We start from the raw sequence: 17,423 nt of genomic DNA, 5'->3' as shown, positions 1-17,423 counted from the left end.
CTGGCAGGGAAAGGGCAGGGCTCCGAGGCCTGGAATGGAGACATTTGGATGGATGCCCAGCTCCTCCTGAGCCCTCCAGTCCTGTAGGAGTGCCCTTTCCCTTGTTAGAGCAGAGTATTCTCCCATCACCTGAAGCCCACACAAAGGGCTCACCTGGGCCTCCCAAGGTGATGCTTATCTTCCTTAAGATCATCCCAACTCCTCTCACGCCTCCAGACCACAGTCAGCAAACGTGTTCTTCAAGGACAAGAGAGTAAATATCATTTCAGGCTTGAGGGCTGTGTGGCCTCTATTGCAACTACTTGATTCTGCTTTTGTACTACTTAAAATAATAACGTAAAAACAGCCATAGACAATGGGTAAGCGAATGGGTGTGTCTGCATGCCAATAAAACTTTATACATAAACAGGCTGGCCCTCTGAGCTGAGGTTTGCCCGTCCCTTCTGTAGACCAATAATTAGGGTCAGGTCTCAGCATTGCCCAAGCAGGAAAGTACCATCCCTGCTACTGAAGGAAATAACTTACAAAAAAGCTACAGATCTGGCTGGTATGTATTGGTAGGAACAGGGAAACACATATAGGAGGAGATCTTAGGGTATGAGGCTGGGGCTAGGGAGAGGAGGAATACAGGGCTCGATAAAGAGAGTTTTAATGGAGGTCTCTCTCTTGATTCAGGATGGAACATCCTGGCAATGCCCCCTGCAGGTGGTCCAAACACCCTGTTGAATTGGTCCTTAAAGCTTAGGCACAGTCATAGCCTACAGTCAATGAGGGGACAATGCTGAAACTGCTTTGGGGGAGTACTAGGGAGGGGTTAGAAGGCTCAGAGAAGTGGGTGTGATAGACTGGACTTACTGCCTGAGAACCCACCAGCTTACTGTCTGCCCCAGGGGGGCCCAGAAGACCCTCCCTCCTCGAAGCAATACAGGATGCACTAGTGAGAGGACTTTATGCCGGCTGAGGAGAAGCTGCTGGCGTGGAAACACAGGGGCACTGTCGATGGAGACACAGATTCTGGAGGAGCAGACGCCACATAAGGCCGCTGAGTCATCAGAGGTAAGGTGGCCACAAGGCCTGAATGGTCACCAGAGGTGCTCGATTTACAAGGCCCTCTGGCAAGAGTATCCCCAGGGATAAGAGAGATGAGCATTTAATGAGGATATTGCTTGACTGAACCACAGCAGATCAAGACTGGCTGATGCCAGCTGCTGTGATAGAAAGTGGCAGCTTCTCACCCAGTGTCATGCGGGGTGTCAGGCGGGTCTCCGCTCCCGCTCCCCACATAAAAACGCAGGACATGGTGAGGCCAAAAAGGAACACCCACGGAGCCAGAGGTAGAGGAGTCATACCACTATACTCTCACTGGCGGCTGGGTTGGAGACACAGGAACCAGGAGCAACACAATTCTCAACCCTCACTGTGCTGCTTGCAGGCTCAGCCACCATCTTCTTGCTAGCTCCCCCTTTTTTCTTTCTGCTAGCGTAGCCACAGCAGTTATATTCGTGGCCAATGGCTCACTGGTTACAGCTGACGGCTAACTAGCCACAGCTGCTGGCCATTTGATCACAGTCGATGGCCATTTACTACCTGAGCCAACACCTTTCTATGTGAGGCTGAGAGCCTGGAAACTGCTTTTTGGGGCTCTGTCCCCACACCCAGTTTCCGGGTTTCAGCCAGTTCTCAGACCCAGACCCACTGGTTGAAGGGAAAGACCCGTAATGCCACTGTAAGTGTATAAAATAAATAGCTCCTCAATTCTTCCTTCCAAGGTGCATTCTGGCTATCTCCCAGAATAGCTGTACGGTGTGGAAAGGGAATAACCAGATCTTTGGAGGTCTATTGGATTGAGTCTGAGCTTACACTGGTTCCACATGACCCAAAATACCAGTATGCCCACCTTTTAGAGTAGGGGGACATATGGTCCTGCCCAAGTCCATCTAAGAGTCCAGAGTATGGGGACCCACTCTGTGGTTATTTTCTAGCCTATGAGTGCAAATTGGGTTGGATATACTTAGCAGCTGGCAGAACCCTCACACTGGTTCCCTGATCTATGAAACAAGAGCCGTTATAGAAAGAAGAACCAAGTAGAAGTCTATAAAATTACCCCACTAGTCAAGACAGTAAATCAGAAGGAATCCCACACATGCCAGGTGGAATTTCAGAGATTAGTCCTGCTTTCAAAGGATGCAGGGTGGCCCCATCATATCCCCATTCAATCTACCCCATACTGTTCCTGTAACAACCAAATGAAGCATGGCAATTGATGGTTACCCACCAGGTAGCCCTAATTGTAGCCATTATGTCACATATGGTTTCTTTACTGGAATAGTCTTCGCAGCCCCTGACTGTAAGAAGCTGACAATACTGTGTTTCCCTGGAAATAAGACCTAGCCGGACCATCAGCTCTAATATGTCGTTTGGAGCAAAAATTAATATAAGACCAGGTTTTATTTTACTATAAGGCCGGGTCTTATATAATATAATATTAATATAATATAATATAATATAATATAATATAATATAATATAATATAATATAAATATCAGGTCTAATATTAATTTTTGCTCCAAAAGATGCATTAGAGCTGATGGTCCAGCTAGGTCTTATTTTTGGGGAAACACAGTATGGCCAATGCGTTCTTTCCAATCCACATCAGGAAAGGGACCTATCACAGTAGTTAAGTTATAAATGGTCAGTGAACTGGGGCATGCTGGGACATTCCTCCTATGGAAAAGGACCAGTTATTCCTCGTATACTGTGGACATCCTACCACTAAAAAGAGGCATAGCACTGGGTGGGCCAGTTTGGATTTGGGAGGCAACGTACTAATGCTCCAGCCCATTTATTGGGTGACTTTGGAAGCTGCCATATTTGAGCGGAGTCCAAGAGTGAAAGAGGGCTCTGCGATGTGTCCATGCTATGGGACAAGCACGTGGGAAGTACGACCCAGCATATCCCATGGCGCTAGAAATATATCTGGGAGATAAGTCAACAGTGGGAAGTCTCTGGAAAGCCCCAATGGGAGAGCCTCACTGGAGCAAAGCCATGCCCTGTACAGCAGAGAACGATTCAACATTTGAAAAGTAGTTCTTGGTCAAATTGCAGGATGTGTAGCAAATAAATGACTATTGTTTTAAGCCACTAAGTCTTGGGGTGGTTAATTATGAACAGATAATCAGAACATGCCTGTAACAGTACCTTGTTCTTTTTAAATGTCATATAGTATTCCACTATATAAAGCTACACAATGGACAGATCTACTTGTCTATTATATGGACATTTAGGTTATTTCCAGTTTGGGTCTGCTAAGAATAATGCTGTTATGAACATGTCTTTTGGTGGGAATCTGTACTCATTTCTCTTGAGAACAAGCGTAGGAATAGGAATTGCTGGGTTGTGAGGTAGGAATGAGGGGAGGTATATTTAGAAGATACTGCTAGTTTTCCAAAGTAGTTGAAATATTTTCGAATCCCATCAGCAAGGCATAAGACAGAGTTTCGGTTGGTGCCTATTCTTGTCAACACTTTGCAGAGTCAGTCTTTTTCACGTTAGTCATTCCGGTAGGTACATGGTGGTATCTCACTGTGGTTTTCATTTGCATTTCCCTGACAAGTAATGATGTCAAACTACAATATGTTCTTAACTGAAAAAGACCACATAACAAACTAAAATATCGACAGTGGCAATCTTTGCAGAGGTGTGATTTATTGTTTTTGTTTTGTTGTGTCTACTTTTTTTTTTTTACCTCATGGTCCTTCTGTGTGCTAAGCTTTCTGCATTTTTTTAAACGGAAATGCTTAATTTTTAAAATTATAAAAACAACCAAAACAAACTTCACCTACTTGTTCTTAAAAACGACAAGGTATATTTACAAGTAAAGTCACCAAGAAATATTTATTGAGCACCTTCTGTATAACCAGCACTGTGAGAGGGGCTGTGGAGTACACAGAGCAGTACAGGACGTGGTCCCTGCCCTTGAGAGGTGTACAGTCTACGTGGAGACAGGAGAACCAGGATACATGAGGAGCCAGGAGAAAACAGCCCAGGCCAGGATATTACAGGAGCTTGCAGGTGTTTGGGGTCAGACCCACTAAGTGCGTCAGTGCTTCTAGGGGCTCTGTGTTGAGTGCCAGGAAAGACAACTCACAGCTCCCAGGCCCGTATTAGCTCATTGATGTGCCCGATCCACAGCCTCTACTCCCGCCATTTAAAACACCTGACTTATTGCTCAGTTGCTATTCAAAGTGCAATGAAATGGGGGAGGAGTGGGGTCGTTGGGGAAGGTCCTTGGATGAGTTTCAGGTCACAATCTCCCTCCTAGGTAAAGACACTCCCCACACCCACGTACTCCTAATGCAGAGATCCTCACTCAAGGAGGTCTGCCCAACCACTCAGGACCCCTACCCTGAGAGCGGAGAAGAGGGGGCGGTCGCTGCTCAAGCTGCCTGAGGTAGAACTGGGGAACCCTACTTCTAGTGTGTCCCTCCCCCTTCCGGTCCACTGAGTTGGGGGGGACAGGCATCCCAGAGCTGCCACTCAGGGCTGAGAGGGGACTAGAGGGAAAGGACGTGGTCGGGGAGGGGGAGGAACAGAGGGGTTTTGAGAGCCCAGCTGTGAAAGAGGGCCTTCTGGGGCTCCTAGAAACGACCCAACTCGGGGAAGCCAACAGGGTGGAAGCCAAACATCACGGCTGGCTTCCCTATGGGCAGCAAAGGGGTGCGAGGGGAGGCTGGGTGATTTGCTACGGGACCCTACCTTCCCCATACCTTCACAGGACAGAGTGGAGTATCAAGGGCCAGGAAGGTGCCAGTCCCCAGCCCTGCTCCAAGCTGTGCCTACTTCAAGGTTACCCTGCCCGACCTTACAGGAGGCGAGGGGACTCAAAAATTTGGATGATATCCCCACTCTGCTGGGCCCTCTTCAAAGTGCTATTTCTTTACTTCTCAAAATACAGGGAACGAGGACCTGAGAATGCAGGAAAGGGGCAGAATTTCATACTGTCCATGAGACAGTGAACAGAGGGAGACAGGCCCCTCCAAAGAGCACCACCTAGCAGGTGAGGGTCTTACCAGCCCCACCTCACTTCCGGGAGAGAGGAGCAGCGAGCATAGGATGAGGAGATTTTAAATAATAGTTTGCATAATAAAAATACCAGGCAATCTAATATGCCTATCATTTTGCAGTCTAATGTTTTCTTTAAATAATTCTAATGCCAGGGGCTGGCAGGGGTGGGAGGGTGGAGGTAAGCAGGCTATGTACATGAGGAGGAGTTTAAATTAAAACACACATAATAATTAAGACACACAAACTGAAAGGACTAAGGCAAAAGATGTAGAAGGATCCTGCGGGGGGAAAAAGAGGGGGCTGTTTCCCACAGCGTGAGACTTCCAGTGGGTGGCGGGTTAGGGCTTCCTCTTGGAGAAGACCAGCCGGCGTTTGGAGTGATAGAAATCTGAGGAGAGAGAACAGAAGTCAGCCAGGCCAGGAGGAACAGGGCACAACAAAGCTACCCGACCAAGGCAAACTGCAGAGGGGCCAGGGACCCTCCCTAGGGCCAAAGAGACACATTGCAAGGACAGGGAAGATCTCTGGCAACTCCCACCCCATCTCCCCGGGTGTTTACAGAGCATCCCATCACACTTGACAGATGTAATTGATAACAAGGCCTACATCCCCGGGGCTGCTCTGAGCCAAGCTGCCAGATACAGTAGCCACTGGTCCTATGTGGCTATTTAAATTAACTAAAATCAAATAAAATGAAAACTTCACTTCCTCAGTCACACTAGCTACACGTGGGTAGTGGCACTGGATATTTGTATCACTGCAGAGTTCTATCTAACAGCTCTGTTCTAAGAATACCCTTCGATGGCTCATGTGTTCTGCACTACGGCTGGGCCGTATACATGTTAGCTATTATTAGTATTATCCTTACTGTTCTGACCCAGCTGCAAGTTTGCTGTGGGATTCTTGGCTGTATCTCTCGGAGCCTCAGTTTCCTCACTAGTAAAATGAAGATAACACGGGTATGGTGCTCTAAGGATTAAACGAAATGCTCTCTAAAAAGGTTTTTGGTCTACGGCCTGGCCTCGGAAGTGCTCAAATGTCAGCATCACTCATTCATTATTAATCAAGCACCTACTATGTGCCAGACACTGTTCTAGGTGCTAGGGATTCAGCAATTCCCTTTCTGTGGAGATAGTATCCTAGCGGGGGAGACGGACAATATCAAGATAAGGGAATGGCTGTTGATAGTAAAAAGTACCAAAGCAAACAAAACAGGTAGAGCAGAGGGATGGAAAGTATGTGTGTGTGATGGGGATGGGAAGTTAAGTTTGGATAGGGCAGCCAAGAAATTATTATCATTAGTTTTTCTCTCCATTGCAAATTCACTGTGCAACCTTAGGAAAATCACTCTACCTCTCTGAACTTTGTTTCCTTGCCTATAAAAGGCTGGCAAAAATGTCATATGTTATAGGATTACCATAAGAACTAAATGAAACCCATCTTAGAAACTTAGTGAAGGGTCTGGCATTTAATAAATGTTCCCAATAAATGTTAGCTAGTCTTGGCTGCAGACTTGCTGTGTGACCTCAGACAAGTCGCTTCCCCTCTTTGGGCCTGTTTCTCCCTCATAATGAGCAAGCTGGACAGGTCAGCGCTTGCACCATGAATTCTGAGTGTTGGTTCCTTGCAGTGTCAATGTCATTCCCCGTATTTGTCCTCACCTGTCATGCTGGTCTGCCGCCGTTTTCGGCCCTGAGAGGTGCCAGGCCCACCTGGGGACTCTTCAGACCGCTCAGGGGAGCGAGGTACCAGGGTGCATGACAGTGACAGGTCCACGTGGTCCTCCTGAGCTGTCCCCTGCAGCAGGGCAGACGAACTGCTGGGCCGCTTGCCTCCTCCCAGGTCGTCCCGGGACCCCCGGGGCCCCGAGGTCAGGTAGAGCTTGGGCAGGCCCAGACCCCGCACACGCTCCCAGGCAAAGTCGCCCTTCAGAGGTGTCTCAGTGACAAAGTCGAAGTTCCATCGCTCACAGGCCTCCTGGACACAGCTCGCCATTAATGCATCGCAGTCTCGGTGCAGCTGCTCGCTGTCCACTGGGCCGAAGAGGCGGCGGCAGGCCTTGCTGCCACGGGGGATTGGATGGGCATCCCGGGACGGCTCCGACATGGTGCCTGTAGCTGAGACACAGGAAGGCCCTGGTTACTGGGGAAAACGGACCCTCCCTTACCAGGCCGTGCTTTGCTCAGGTGAGGTCTTCCTACCACGTTTCCCCGAAAATAAGACCTAGCCGGATCATCAGCTCTAATGCGTCTTTTAGAGCAAAAACTAATATAAGACCCAGTCTTATATAAGTCCCTGTCTTATTTATAGTAAAATAATACCGGGTTTTATATTAATTTTTGCTCCAAAAGACACATTAGGGCTGATGGTCCGGCTAGGTCTTATTTTCAGGGAAACATGGTACTAGAAAACAGGGGGAGAGAGCGTGCCTCTGGCTCCTTCCAGCTGATTTTCCACCACCTCCCACCAACAGACCCTGGGTGGGGGCACAGCTCAGTCAACCTGGCACCCCAGGGTGACTGGGAGAGCGGGCAGCTGAAGGGCAAGCTTGTGTCAACAAAAGCAAGTTCATTGCAATAGCCGAGATCAGAGGCCTGTTTACCACCAGGTATTATCAGCTAAAATCAATTTACTTTCCCCCATGAGGTGTCCCTCACGGGTGTGAATGCCCCAAGTACGTGTGAATCACCAGTCCAGAAGTTCCCCAGCCCTAGCTCTGGCCAGGAGGTCAGTTCCCAAATAAATGGACAGGTTGACAGCAACTCCAGCCTCCTGAGTCCCCCTATCCAGATGTCCGTATGGGGTAACCCCGCTCTGACACTTAAAAGTACCCTGGACTTTGGGGTAAAAAACACCTAGGATCTAGGCCTACTTTTGCTGCTTACTATCTAAACTTTAGAAAGTTACTTAATGTCTCTGGGCCTCAGTTTCCTCATCTGTAAAGCGGGGTTTTGTGAAAGTTTAAAGAGAATGTCTGTGGAAACCAGGGAGTCCCTCTAGGGAAGGCAGATGGAACAAAGTTGAGAGGCTGCATCTCGTGGGTAAGAGCGAGAGCTCTGGAGTGGTACTGCCTGGGTTGGAATCCAAGCTCTGCTGGTTGACCTTGGACAAGTGGCTTAACTTCTCTGGGCTCTACTGTCCTTATCTGTAAAATGGAGGCAATAATAGTTACTGTCTCAGAGGACTAACTGAGTTAATGTAGGTAACATGCTTAGAGCAGCACCTGGTATGTAGAAGTAAGTGCTTGGAAAACAGAAGTATTATTATTTCTGTCTTCCTGCAGTTCTGGCTGAGCCTCCCCGCAGGGCACCACCTCCTTCACACAGCAGCTGACAGGTGATGTAGGCGGAGGGCCTTTCCCAAGGATGTCATCAGGCAGGCAGCCTGGGGCTGAGGAAGAACTGGGCAGAGCAAAACGATGATTTCTCCCAGGCTGAGCCACATCCTGCCAGGCCCATCAGGTGAGCTGAAGTCGAGACAACCTTGAAGCCCCTGCCCCATGTTGCCTGCATCCAAGGAACCCATTTTGCAGGCAAAGAAAATTAAAGGTGGCCAGTTCCTCTTCTCCCACTTCAGGAGAGGGAAAGTCAAGGGTGAGTTTGCCCATGAGGCTGGCACCCACCTGCTCTGCTCTGGCCTAACTCCAGGACTCAGCGGCTGCACAAGCTTGGGAGGGACTGGGTTTTCTTGGGGACAAGTCCTGATTTGCAGGCTCTGAGGGTGAAAGCTCTGCTGAGGGACCTCCTGGGGAAGGAAGCCCTGGGCCCCGGCCATACCTACTGCTCCCCACTCTACTTCTCACAGTGAGTACAGCCCACATCTCAGCTGATAGGGGAGGGGAGGCACTAAATGACCTCAGACCAAGTTTAAAGGACAGGAGTTCCAAGAGATCCATATTTGTCCCCAAACCACACAGATAAAAAGGTCAAGGGCCACTGCCCCATAGGGGGGGTTACACAGAGCACAGCCGTCAAATAACCTTTGCCCACACTCTTCAGGGCAAAGATTGGGATTAATTTATATATTTTTATGTGCCAAGGGCTGTTCTAAGAAGTTTATAAATATCAATTTTCCTAAAAAGCGGGTATATTAGCTCTTTTTTACAGAAGAGGTAACCAAGGCTCAGAGAAGTTAAGTAACTTTCCCAAGGTCACACAGTTCACACGTAGCACATCCAGGATTTGAATGCAGGCGTATTTGCTCTGGGTTCTGTGCTCTGATGTTGAATCTTACTCCTTCTCTAATTTTGAGGTTTCTTAAACAGAGAGGCCTATCTGAATCACTTGTGAGCTTTTTCAAAATGTAGATTGATAGGCCCTAGGGTTTCCAGGCGGGAATTCCCGCCCATTGTCAGCCATTTTTTTCCCCCGCTTTCCTGTTCCCGAATCCCGAGATATAAACTGTTTTCTGTTCTCCACAGTGAATCGTTCCCACAAAGTGACGGCCGATACTACCAACCACCTAGGTTCAAGGAGCCGATTTTCCCAATTTCCTGACCAACTTTTCTCAGGATTCGGGAACGGAAAAGTGGGGTAATTTCCCGAGAACGGGTGGGAATTCCCATCTGGAAACCGTAGCGATAAATAGGAAAAATGTCTAAGATACATTGTGAGTAGTATGTTTATTTCCCATTTTGGGTATTACTGGGTTCAAGGAGCCGATTTTCCCGATTTCCCGACCAACTTTTCTCAGGATTCAGGTAATGGGAAAGCGAAAAAAATTCCTGAGAATGGGCGGGAATTCCCGCCTGGAAACTGTAATAGGTCCTTTCCTCCCCAGATCAACTTAATTCAAATTGAAGGAGATTTAAACAAGTGTTTGGCAGTCCCTCAAATGGGCACTCTTGGGATGCTAGTCAGGAGGGGATACACAGGATGCTGAAATGGACAGTCTGGGTCTCAGTGCCTCATTGGTACAAGGAGGAGCTCACCTAGGACTTTATCAGGTAGTTGGATATTCCTTGTCTTCTAGGAGCTGAAGATGGGACCAGAATCCAGGTAAGGACCCTCTCTCCTACCATCCCTTCCCTTATGGCTCTCATAGGGTTCCCATCAAAACCTGCCTATTATAACTCTCAGCTCAGAAGAAACTCACAAACACAAACCCTTATTTTACAAACAAGTGATTGAGAATAGCTTTCTTCGTTGGCCTTCGTGCTTTAGACTTCAACCAATTTTAATTCCCAAGTAAACAGTAAGCACTCAGTAAACAATGTTCAACCAATGGGGTACTCTTTGGGGGGGACGGGGGGAGCGACCTGGGATCACTCCCAAGAGTAGCCGCGGGAAGGAAGGCGGGTGAAGCCGTATTCCGCGGGAAGGCACGTGTGCTATTCGCTTCGGATCGGAAGGGGGCGCTGGTGTCCAGGAAATCACACGCGGATGGGCGGTGCGTTGGCAGAGCCCTGGACAGCGGCAGTGAGTTGTGATGAGTCAGTTTCCTGCAAAGTACTCCCCGCCCGCCAAAACTTCGCTTCCACTCTGGCTGCGCGTCACCCTCAGCTGAGGAGGGGGGAGTGGAGGGGGACCGGGGGCCGCAAACACGTCACGCTGACCCAGCCAGGCCTCCCGAAACCCCCGCCACTGTTGGGAAACCGCGCGCTGTCCCGCCATCTCTCTCTCTCTCTCTCTCTCTCTCTCTCTCTCTCTCTCGCTCGCTCGCTCTCTCTCTCTCTCGCTCTCTCTCGCTCTCGCCTGTCTCCTCTCACGCACGCACAGGCGGGCAGTGATCTGGTCCCTCCACCTTATCTCCACGCCCAAAGCACCGATGAGTCAGATCTTTGGAAAATAAAAATAGACGGGAGCAAAGAAAACAAAACCTCTCGAAAGTCCTCCCCGAAACGCGACGTGGAGGGAGAAAAAGAGGGAGGGACTCCCTAAAGTGCTTGGGCGTCCTAAAGTGCCAAACCCAGTTCCAAGATTTTTTTCTGCAAGAGGAGGGCGCTGTCCCCCCAAGGGCCCGGGGACAGGGCGGACGCCCTGTGGCCCGAGCTGGGCGGCGGCACTCGAAGCGCGACTCGCCCTCCTGCTCCGCTCAGCTCTGTCGCCCTCGGAGAGGGAATTCTGGACTAGGTCCGGGGCGCCCCAAGACGCTGGATGCAGCTGACACAGGCCGTGAGCAGCGTTGTGCCCCCGAAGCCCCCGAAGCCTCACCCCTCCAAGTTGCGACCCCACCCCGCCTACAACCCAGTCGCTCGGCACAACAGGGTTCGGCTCCCGACCGCAGTCCCGCAGCCCAACCCTAGCGCTGGCTGGGCCGGGGTCTCCCGGCGGTGGTGGGAGAGCTGCGAGGGAGTCCTGAGCTTCCTGAACTGAGTGGCAGGCTGGCGCAGCCCACCCAGCGCCGGGCCGCGGCTCCAAATCCCGGAGGACGCGTCGCGGGGCGGGGACCGGACGCCCGATCCTGAACCTCCCGGTGTCCCGGCTTCCTTGGGAACATTTTGTACCAGCCAAATAGGTCACTATGCTGATGGGGGTGGGACAGAGACCGCGGAAGGGCAGGGAAGGGGACTTCTGGGGCGCCACTGTCCCCCAGCCCGGGCGGGGTTCTGACCTCACCCGGCCCGTTCCCCGGGGTCTCCTTGTCACTGTGAGTCACCTCGCTGACCCTAAGGGATGTGTTTAGACTTGTTCCCAAGAGCTGGGGACACAGCCCACTCTGATCTCAGAGCCCAGCCGGTTGGCGGACGCGACGGCTCCGGGGACCCAGACCTCAGGGGTCTGGGCGGGGACGGTACAGATTGGATCCGAGAGCTGCCGGGGAGCGGATCCCAGATGAACCTGCTCGGATCCTCGTTCCTCCCCTGCCGGACACCTCCGCGTACAGGGGCTTCAATCCCAAGCCGCGAGCCATCCGCGCCGGGTCCACGCCTTTCCTCGTCCCAGCTGAGCTTTAACGCGAGGGGAGGGTGGTAGCGGATACCTCGTACTCTTGTACCTCTCCCCGCCCGAAGTCTCCGCCACATCCCGACTGCCGTGACACACGCACTTCCAGACACACCCATGGGAGCAAAACCGAGACCCACGCACAGACCCACGCACGTCATTCACCTGTGAACACAGCACACAGACACCTTCGCGGACACACACGCGCCTGCATGAACACAAACGCGGACACGCTCAGCTCAGCTCCCAACCGCCGGCCCGGGGTCTGCCCTTGACGACCACGGCTCCCTCACCTCGGAAAGTGTCTGTCTCGGGGAATCCGCGCCGGGCTCCGGAACTCCAAGCCACCGATTCCAGCAACTGCTCACACCTCAGCGGGTGCCGTCCGCCGCAGCCTTTATAAAGAATATTCAGAGGCGGGACTAGCGGGCTGCTCGGCCTTCTGCGTCTGGGACCGCCCTCCCCCGGGACACCGGCCCCTCCTCCACGCCTGGCTCAGATGCCAACCTTGCGTGCTGCTGGAGGGCGCTGCCTTTCTCCCTGCACTCCGCTCCCGGGTTAGTGCGCTTAACCATTTACCCCAAGAACTGAGCCACAAATGTGGATTTTTTTAGTTGGGAAGTGAGTTGGCAATCCCCAGGAGGCGATGGCACTGTTAGAATGAGCCCCGTTTCTGGCCCCCAGAAGATCACAAGGGATGACATGAATAGTAAATAAAAATCCATAAATAATAAAAATGATGTGCCTCACTTTGCAATTCCCAGAAAAGCCCCATTATACCACCACTATTCCCACAGATCCCTCATTAGACCACCTCTCCCCAAGCACCTGGGGCACCTAGACACCCCAACAAAACCTCTTGGACGCCTGAAACGGATTCGATTTCCTCCATTTCACAGATGAGGAAACTGAGGCTCACAGAACAACACCTATGCAAAGTTGTTGGTTAGCAACGCCTCAGGGAAGGAGGGAATTGGGCACACTTCTCAGAAAGGGCCAACCTGGTCTCCAGGGCAAAAGGGGAAAATCGGCATTGAATAAATCTCCTTGCACTCTCCTCCTCAGTCCCCATACCCACCTCTCTCGCCTCAACAGAAGGAACCTCTGTGATTGTAGCAGATTTGATGGCTAGGAAGGGGAGGAGGAGTTGGTGAATGAGTTCTCTTTTGGATACTCCCCACACAGCCCACATACACTTCTGGGGAAACTGAGGCTCAGAGTTTAGTGACCTGACTCAGATCACACAGCAAAGAAATGGCCATGGTGTTTTGCCTCCCAACCAGAGCTCTCAGCTTGTTGCCCTCTCTATTTCAGAAGTTCTCGAATGAGGGAAACACCCAGGATTTCTCATTTTTAGACAGCTTATTGAAGTGATATTGATGAAGAACAATTCTAGAAATGTTCCCCCTGGTGCTTCTGACAGATACAGAAGCAAGTGAGGTGCCCACATACTTCCACCCACCTCCACACCCTAGCCCCCCTGACACCCCACTTTTGCTCCCTTCCTTCACCTAATACATTTGCAGTTCCTGCTTTTTAAAAATTGCAGAGAACAGTGTTACTCTGAACAGAAATTCTACTAAAAAATAGAATCCACGCTTGGAACAACTTTAATTACTAACATCTAGGGCTGTTCAGTGTCTGGAAATCTCTGCCCGGGCATGCCTAGTCTTCTCCCTCTAACACAGCTGACCTCAGGAGGACAAGCCTCTGTCTCCTCCACTGACAGGATGGCAGCACGGGTGGGGTGGGAGGGCACAGCACCAGACCCCCTTGCCTGCCTGCTATTGGAGTCAGGCCAGGATTGTAGTCTGACCTCAGGACGGTCTCCAAAAGGCCAAGACCCCAGGACTTGCCCCCTCCTCCCCAGCTCCTTTCTCCACCCTCCCTTTACCCCCTAACACATGCATACCCACACCACCCAAAGGCTGGGCTGTCAAATGTCCAGCTGAAGACAGGCACATCCTCCTACTGCCTTGAATCCCCTCAGCTTTCAGGCACTTCAAATAGACTTGACATTGTCTGACTGTTTACTTTGGGGGGGAAAATTTAATGAAGGCTTGTGTTGAATTACTTAAAGTTTTGTGGTACTGAACTTCACAATGAAATAATTCTTTCTTTTGTTTTTGTTGGGAAGTGAAGGTTGTTTTTTTTTATTATAACTTTTAGCTCACCACCACAACAGAACTGAATAAATATTATAAAGCACCTAAGTGTTTCCAACCATACACTTGAATGTGTAGCCAAGCATGTCCTTATAGGAGGAATTCTGCCCTGAAGATGGCAAAGGAGCAGGTCGTTAGAAGTCACACAGGATATCTGCTGAGAGAGAGAGAGAGAGAGAGAGAGAGAGAGAGAGAGAGAGAGAGAGAGAGAGAGAGAGATCCCAGGCCAATGCCAAGGGATATGCTTCAAACCACATATTCTGTTCAGAGAAACTCAGACCAAGTTCTCCCTGTGGTCTGGGGGTCTCCTGTCTCCTACTACCCCCTTTTCCCTCCAAAGCAGGCAGCAACAAGGACAAAACAGCCATCAGCCTCTTCTATGCCAGACCTCAACATGTTGGGACTTGTTTCTGAGGGCCAGAGGGCCCTGTCAGAGCCACAGCTTGCTGCCTGAGCATGCTCCCCAGAAAGCTGGCGGCTTAGAGAAGGGTGGTAAGGCTCAGTCTGAGTGACAAGAGGGTCCAGGTCAGCCCCCACCCAGGAGGGAGGTGATGACAGAAAGAAAAGGTCGAAAGCCCAAGCCTGAAAAAGGAGGATGTGAAGAGGACTCAATGGTGGTTGCAGGAGCTGCCCAGGAAGGGAGAGGAAGTGCTGGGAACAAAGTCACCGTTTCTCAGAAAAGGCCCGGGGAGTCCCAAGTCAGCTTTCAGAGGAATTCACCTCCACACTGGCTCCCAAGAAGTGAGACCCCAGAGAAGAGGCAGAACAGACACATTACATTTTTACATTACTAAGCAGAAGAAGCCTTGCTTGCTTTTTTTTAAAGGAAGAATGAGATGAGATCAGGAGCCCCAACCCTGACCCACTGGGGACTTGACTCAGCCAATACAAAAATCAGGACTAACCATACAGTGAGAGAGAGAAATTTGTGTGAGAATTTGTGCTACAAAACACTTCCAGCGAGCCTCCCTAAGCTAGAAATTTCACCTTGCCTAAGCCTGAAATTTCACCATGAGAAATTCATTCCTTTGGCATGAACTCTGTTCTTCATTAAGTAAGACCATATAGGAAAAGTGTTTAGTATAGTGCCTGGCACATAGAAATCATTCTATGAATATTAGTTATTATTATTGCTATTCAAACACCTCCAAGGAAGGCATTCCTTAAAATTGAGTAATTACTTACACTTTAGTGGTATCTTTGGTAGGTTTCCCAGAAAACATACTCTGAAGTGGAGATTTGATTAAAGGATATTTCTTGAGAAGGGCATTCACAATCAACACCTGTGGAGGTATAAAGGAAACAGGATTGGGATGAGAGAGGAGTTGGGCTGTGATGGAGGCTGGAGGCCCTAGAGAGGCCTCAGCTGATCCAATAGGGAGCTCTGGAGCTAAGATGGTCCTGCAGTTTCCTGAATTGAAGTAAGGGGGCAGGGCCTTTATGTCCTGCTTTGACAAGTCATTTGGATATGACTGCCCCTGGAGTAGGGGGATGCATGACCCGGGGAAGGGGGGGCTCCCTTATGTGAGGCTAATTCCTAAAAAGGACTCAACTGTAAGCATTAGCAGCCGATATTTCCCATAGCCAGTGGGGAGAATGAGCGCCTGGGTCCTACAAGGGGTTCTAGGTGGCACAGCATGGTGTGGATGAGTTGCTCAGATCAGTTAGGGACTAGAAGGTGGTGAGGAAATCATTGAATACAGGCCACCTGAGGAGTGAAGGGCGTGCACATATTGTTCCCTCTTCCTGGAGTGAGTGTTCCCGACCAACCTATGCTATCTCCACTCCTTTCTCCACTGCTTGAACTCCTGTTGATCCTTCATGGTCCAACTTACATGACCTTTGTGGAGAGTCCTCCTCAGGGCTCCCTCTGACTCCTAGAGTTCCTGGGGAGCAATCCAGTCCACTGTGTTTTGCTGGCCTGCTTGCTTTGTGTGCCTGCTACATCCCCTGAGCTAGGATCCTGGAGGGGATGAGCTGATATTTTATTTATCTTTGCACCCTTGAGACCTAGCAGCCTCAGCTGGAGCTCAGTGAATATTTACGGAAGTGTCATTTTTAGCCTGCACTCTGAGATTGGGCTTTACAAATCACTGACACCTTCCTGTGAGTTTTTCTCCTATCCTAACCCCTTCCTCCCCTACCTCAAAGTAAATACTCTCTTGAATTTTATGAACTTTTCTTCATTTTCAATAATTTTAGCATATTAATGCTCACCCATTTTTCTATGTACTCTTCTACATTTCCCAGCACCCTCTTGCAGGTTAGGCAGGGTCATGTGACTAGATCTAGCCAAAGAAATGTTAGTATAAGTAACATTTGTCTCTTTAGGGCTGAGGTCAAGTGAAATTCTCCATTCTTTCTGTCCTCCATGGCTGTGGCAAAAGTGATGCCTCATATTCCAGATGGTGCCCACTCACCATGGTGGAGCCTCCATCAGCCTGGGTTCCTGAGTGACTGTGTGGAGCAGACCACCCCATCAACCTATGTGGAATAGGTATGTGAGAGAGAAGTGACCCTTTGTTGTGCAAAGTCACTGAAATGTGGAGGTTATTTGTTACTGCAGCATAACCTACCTAAGATTTATCCACGTGGCTATGATTTGGGAAGTCTGTGGCATCCAGTGAACTATACCTCTGGGTATTCACTATTCACACTCTTTTGTAGTTGCCTCCCTTGAACATGTCTGGCTTGTATCTCTCTCTCTCTCTCTCTCTCTCTCTCTCTCTCTCTCTCTCTCTCTCTCTCTCCATATATATATATATATATATATATATATATATATATAAATTTTATTGGGGAATATTGGGAAACAGTGTATTTCTCCAGGGCCCATCAGCTCCAAGTTGTTGTCCTTCAATCTAGTTGTGGAGGGCGCAGCTCAGCTCCAAGTCCAGTTGCCGTTTTCAATCTTAGTTGCAGGGGGCATAGCCCACCATCCCATGCGGGAATTGAACCAGCAACCTTGTTGTTAAGAGCTCGCGCTCTAACCAACTGAGCCATCCGCCTGTGCCTCTGGCAGCTCAGCGGCAGATTAATGTCTTCAACCTAGTTGTGGAGGGCGCAGCGCACTGGCCCATGTGGCAATTGAACTGGCAACCCTGTTGTTAAGAGCTCATGCTCTGACCAACTGAGCCATCTGGCCGCCCCTTGGCTTGTACCTCTAGTAGCCAACAGAATGGGACAGAAGTAACCTTGTGCCCATTCCAGGCCTAAGCCTTGAGAAAGTCTAGCCAACTACTGCTTTTGCATTCCTGGGGACCTTGAGTTACATGTGAGAAGTCAGGTGAGGCCACATACATGCAAGATA

At 49.9% G+C, this 17,423-nt stretch overlaps 1 protein-coding gene across 1 annotated transcript; it reads right to left on the bottom strand.

Annotated features, from left to right (window-relative positions):
- Positions 1 to 3,875: 3,875 nt before the first annotated feature.
- Positions 3,876 to 12,356, bottom strand: CDKN1A (cyclin dependent kinase inhibitor 1A). The gene is made up of 3 exons (XM_033102700.1): positions 12,242 to 12,356; positions 6,726 to 7,181; positions 3,876 to 5,452 (listed from the first exon to the last, which is right to left on the bottom strand). Exons 2-3 carry the CDS (start codon positions 7,168 to 7,170, stop codon positions 5,403 to 5,405), a joined length of 495 nt encoding a protein of 164 aa, XP_032958591.1. The 5' UTR covers positions 7,171 to 7,181; positions 12,242 to 12,356; the 3' UTR covers positions 3,876 to 5,402.
- Positions 12,357 to 17,423: the final 5,067 nt, after the last annotated feature.

Source organism: Rhinolophus ferrumequinum, chromosome 3, assembly GCF_004115265.2.
Source record: "Rhinolophus ferrumequinum isolate MPI-CBG mRhiFer1 chromosome 3, mRhiFer1_v1.p, whole genome shotgun sequence".
In the NCBI taxonomy this organism is placed as follows: domain Eukaryota; kingdom Metazoa; phylum Chordata; class Mammalia; order Chiroptera; family Rhinolophidae; genus Rhinolophus; species Rhinolophus ferrumequinum.
Note: the sequence above shows the minus strand (reverse complement) of the source record. Positions and strands in the feature narration are given on the sequence as shown.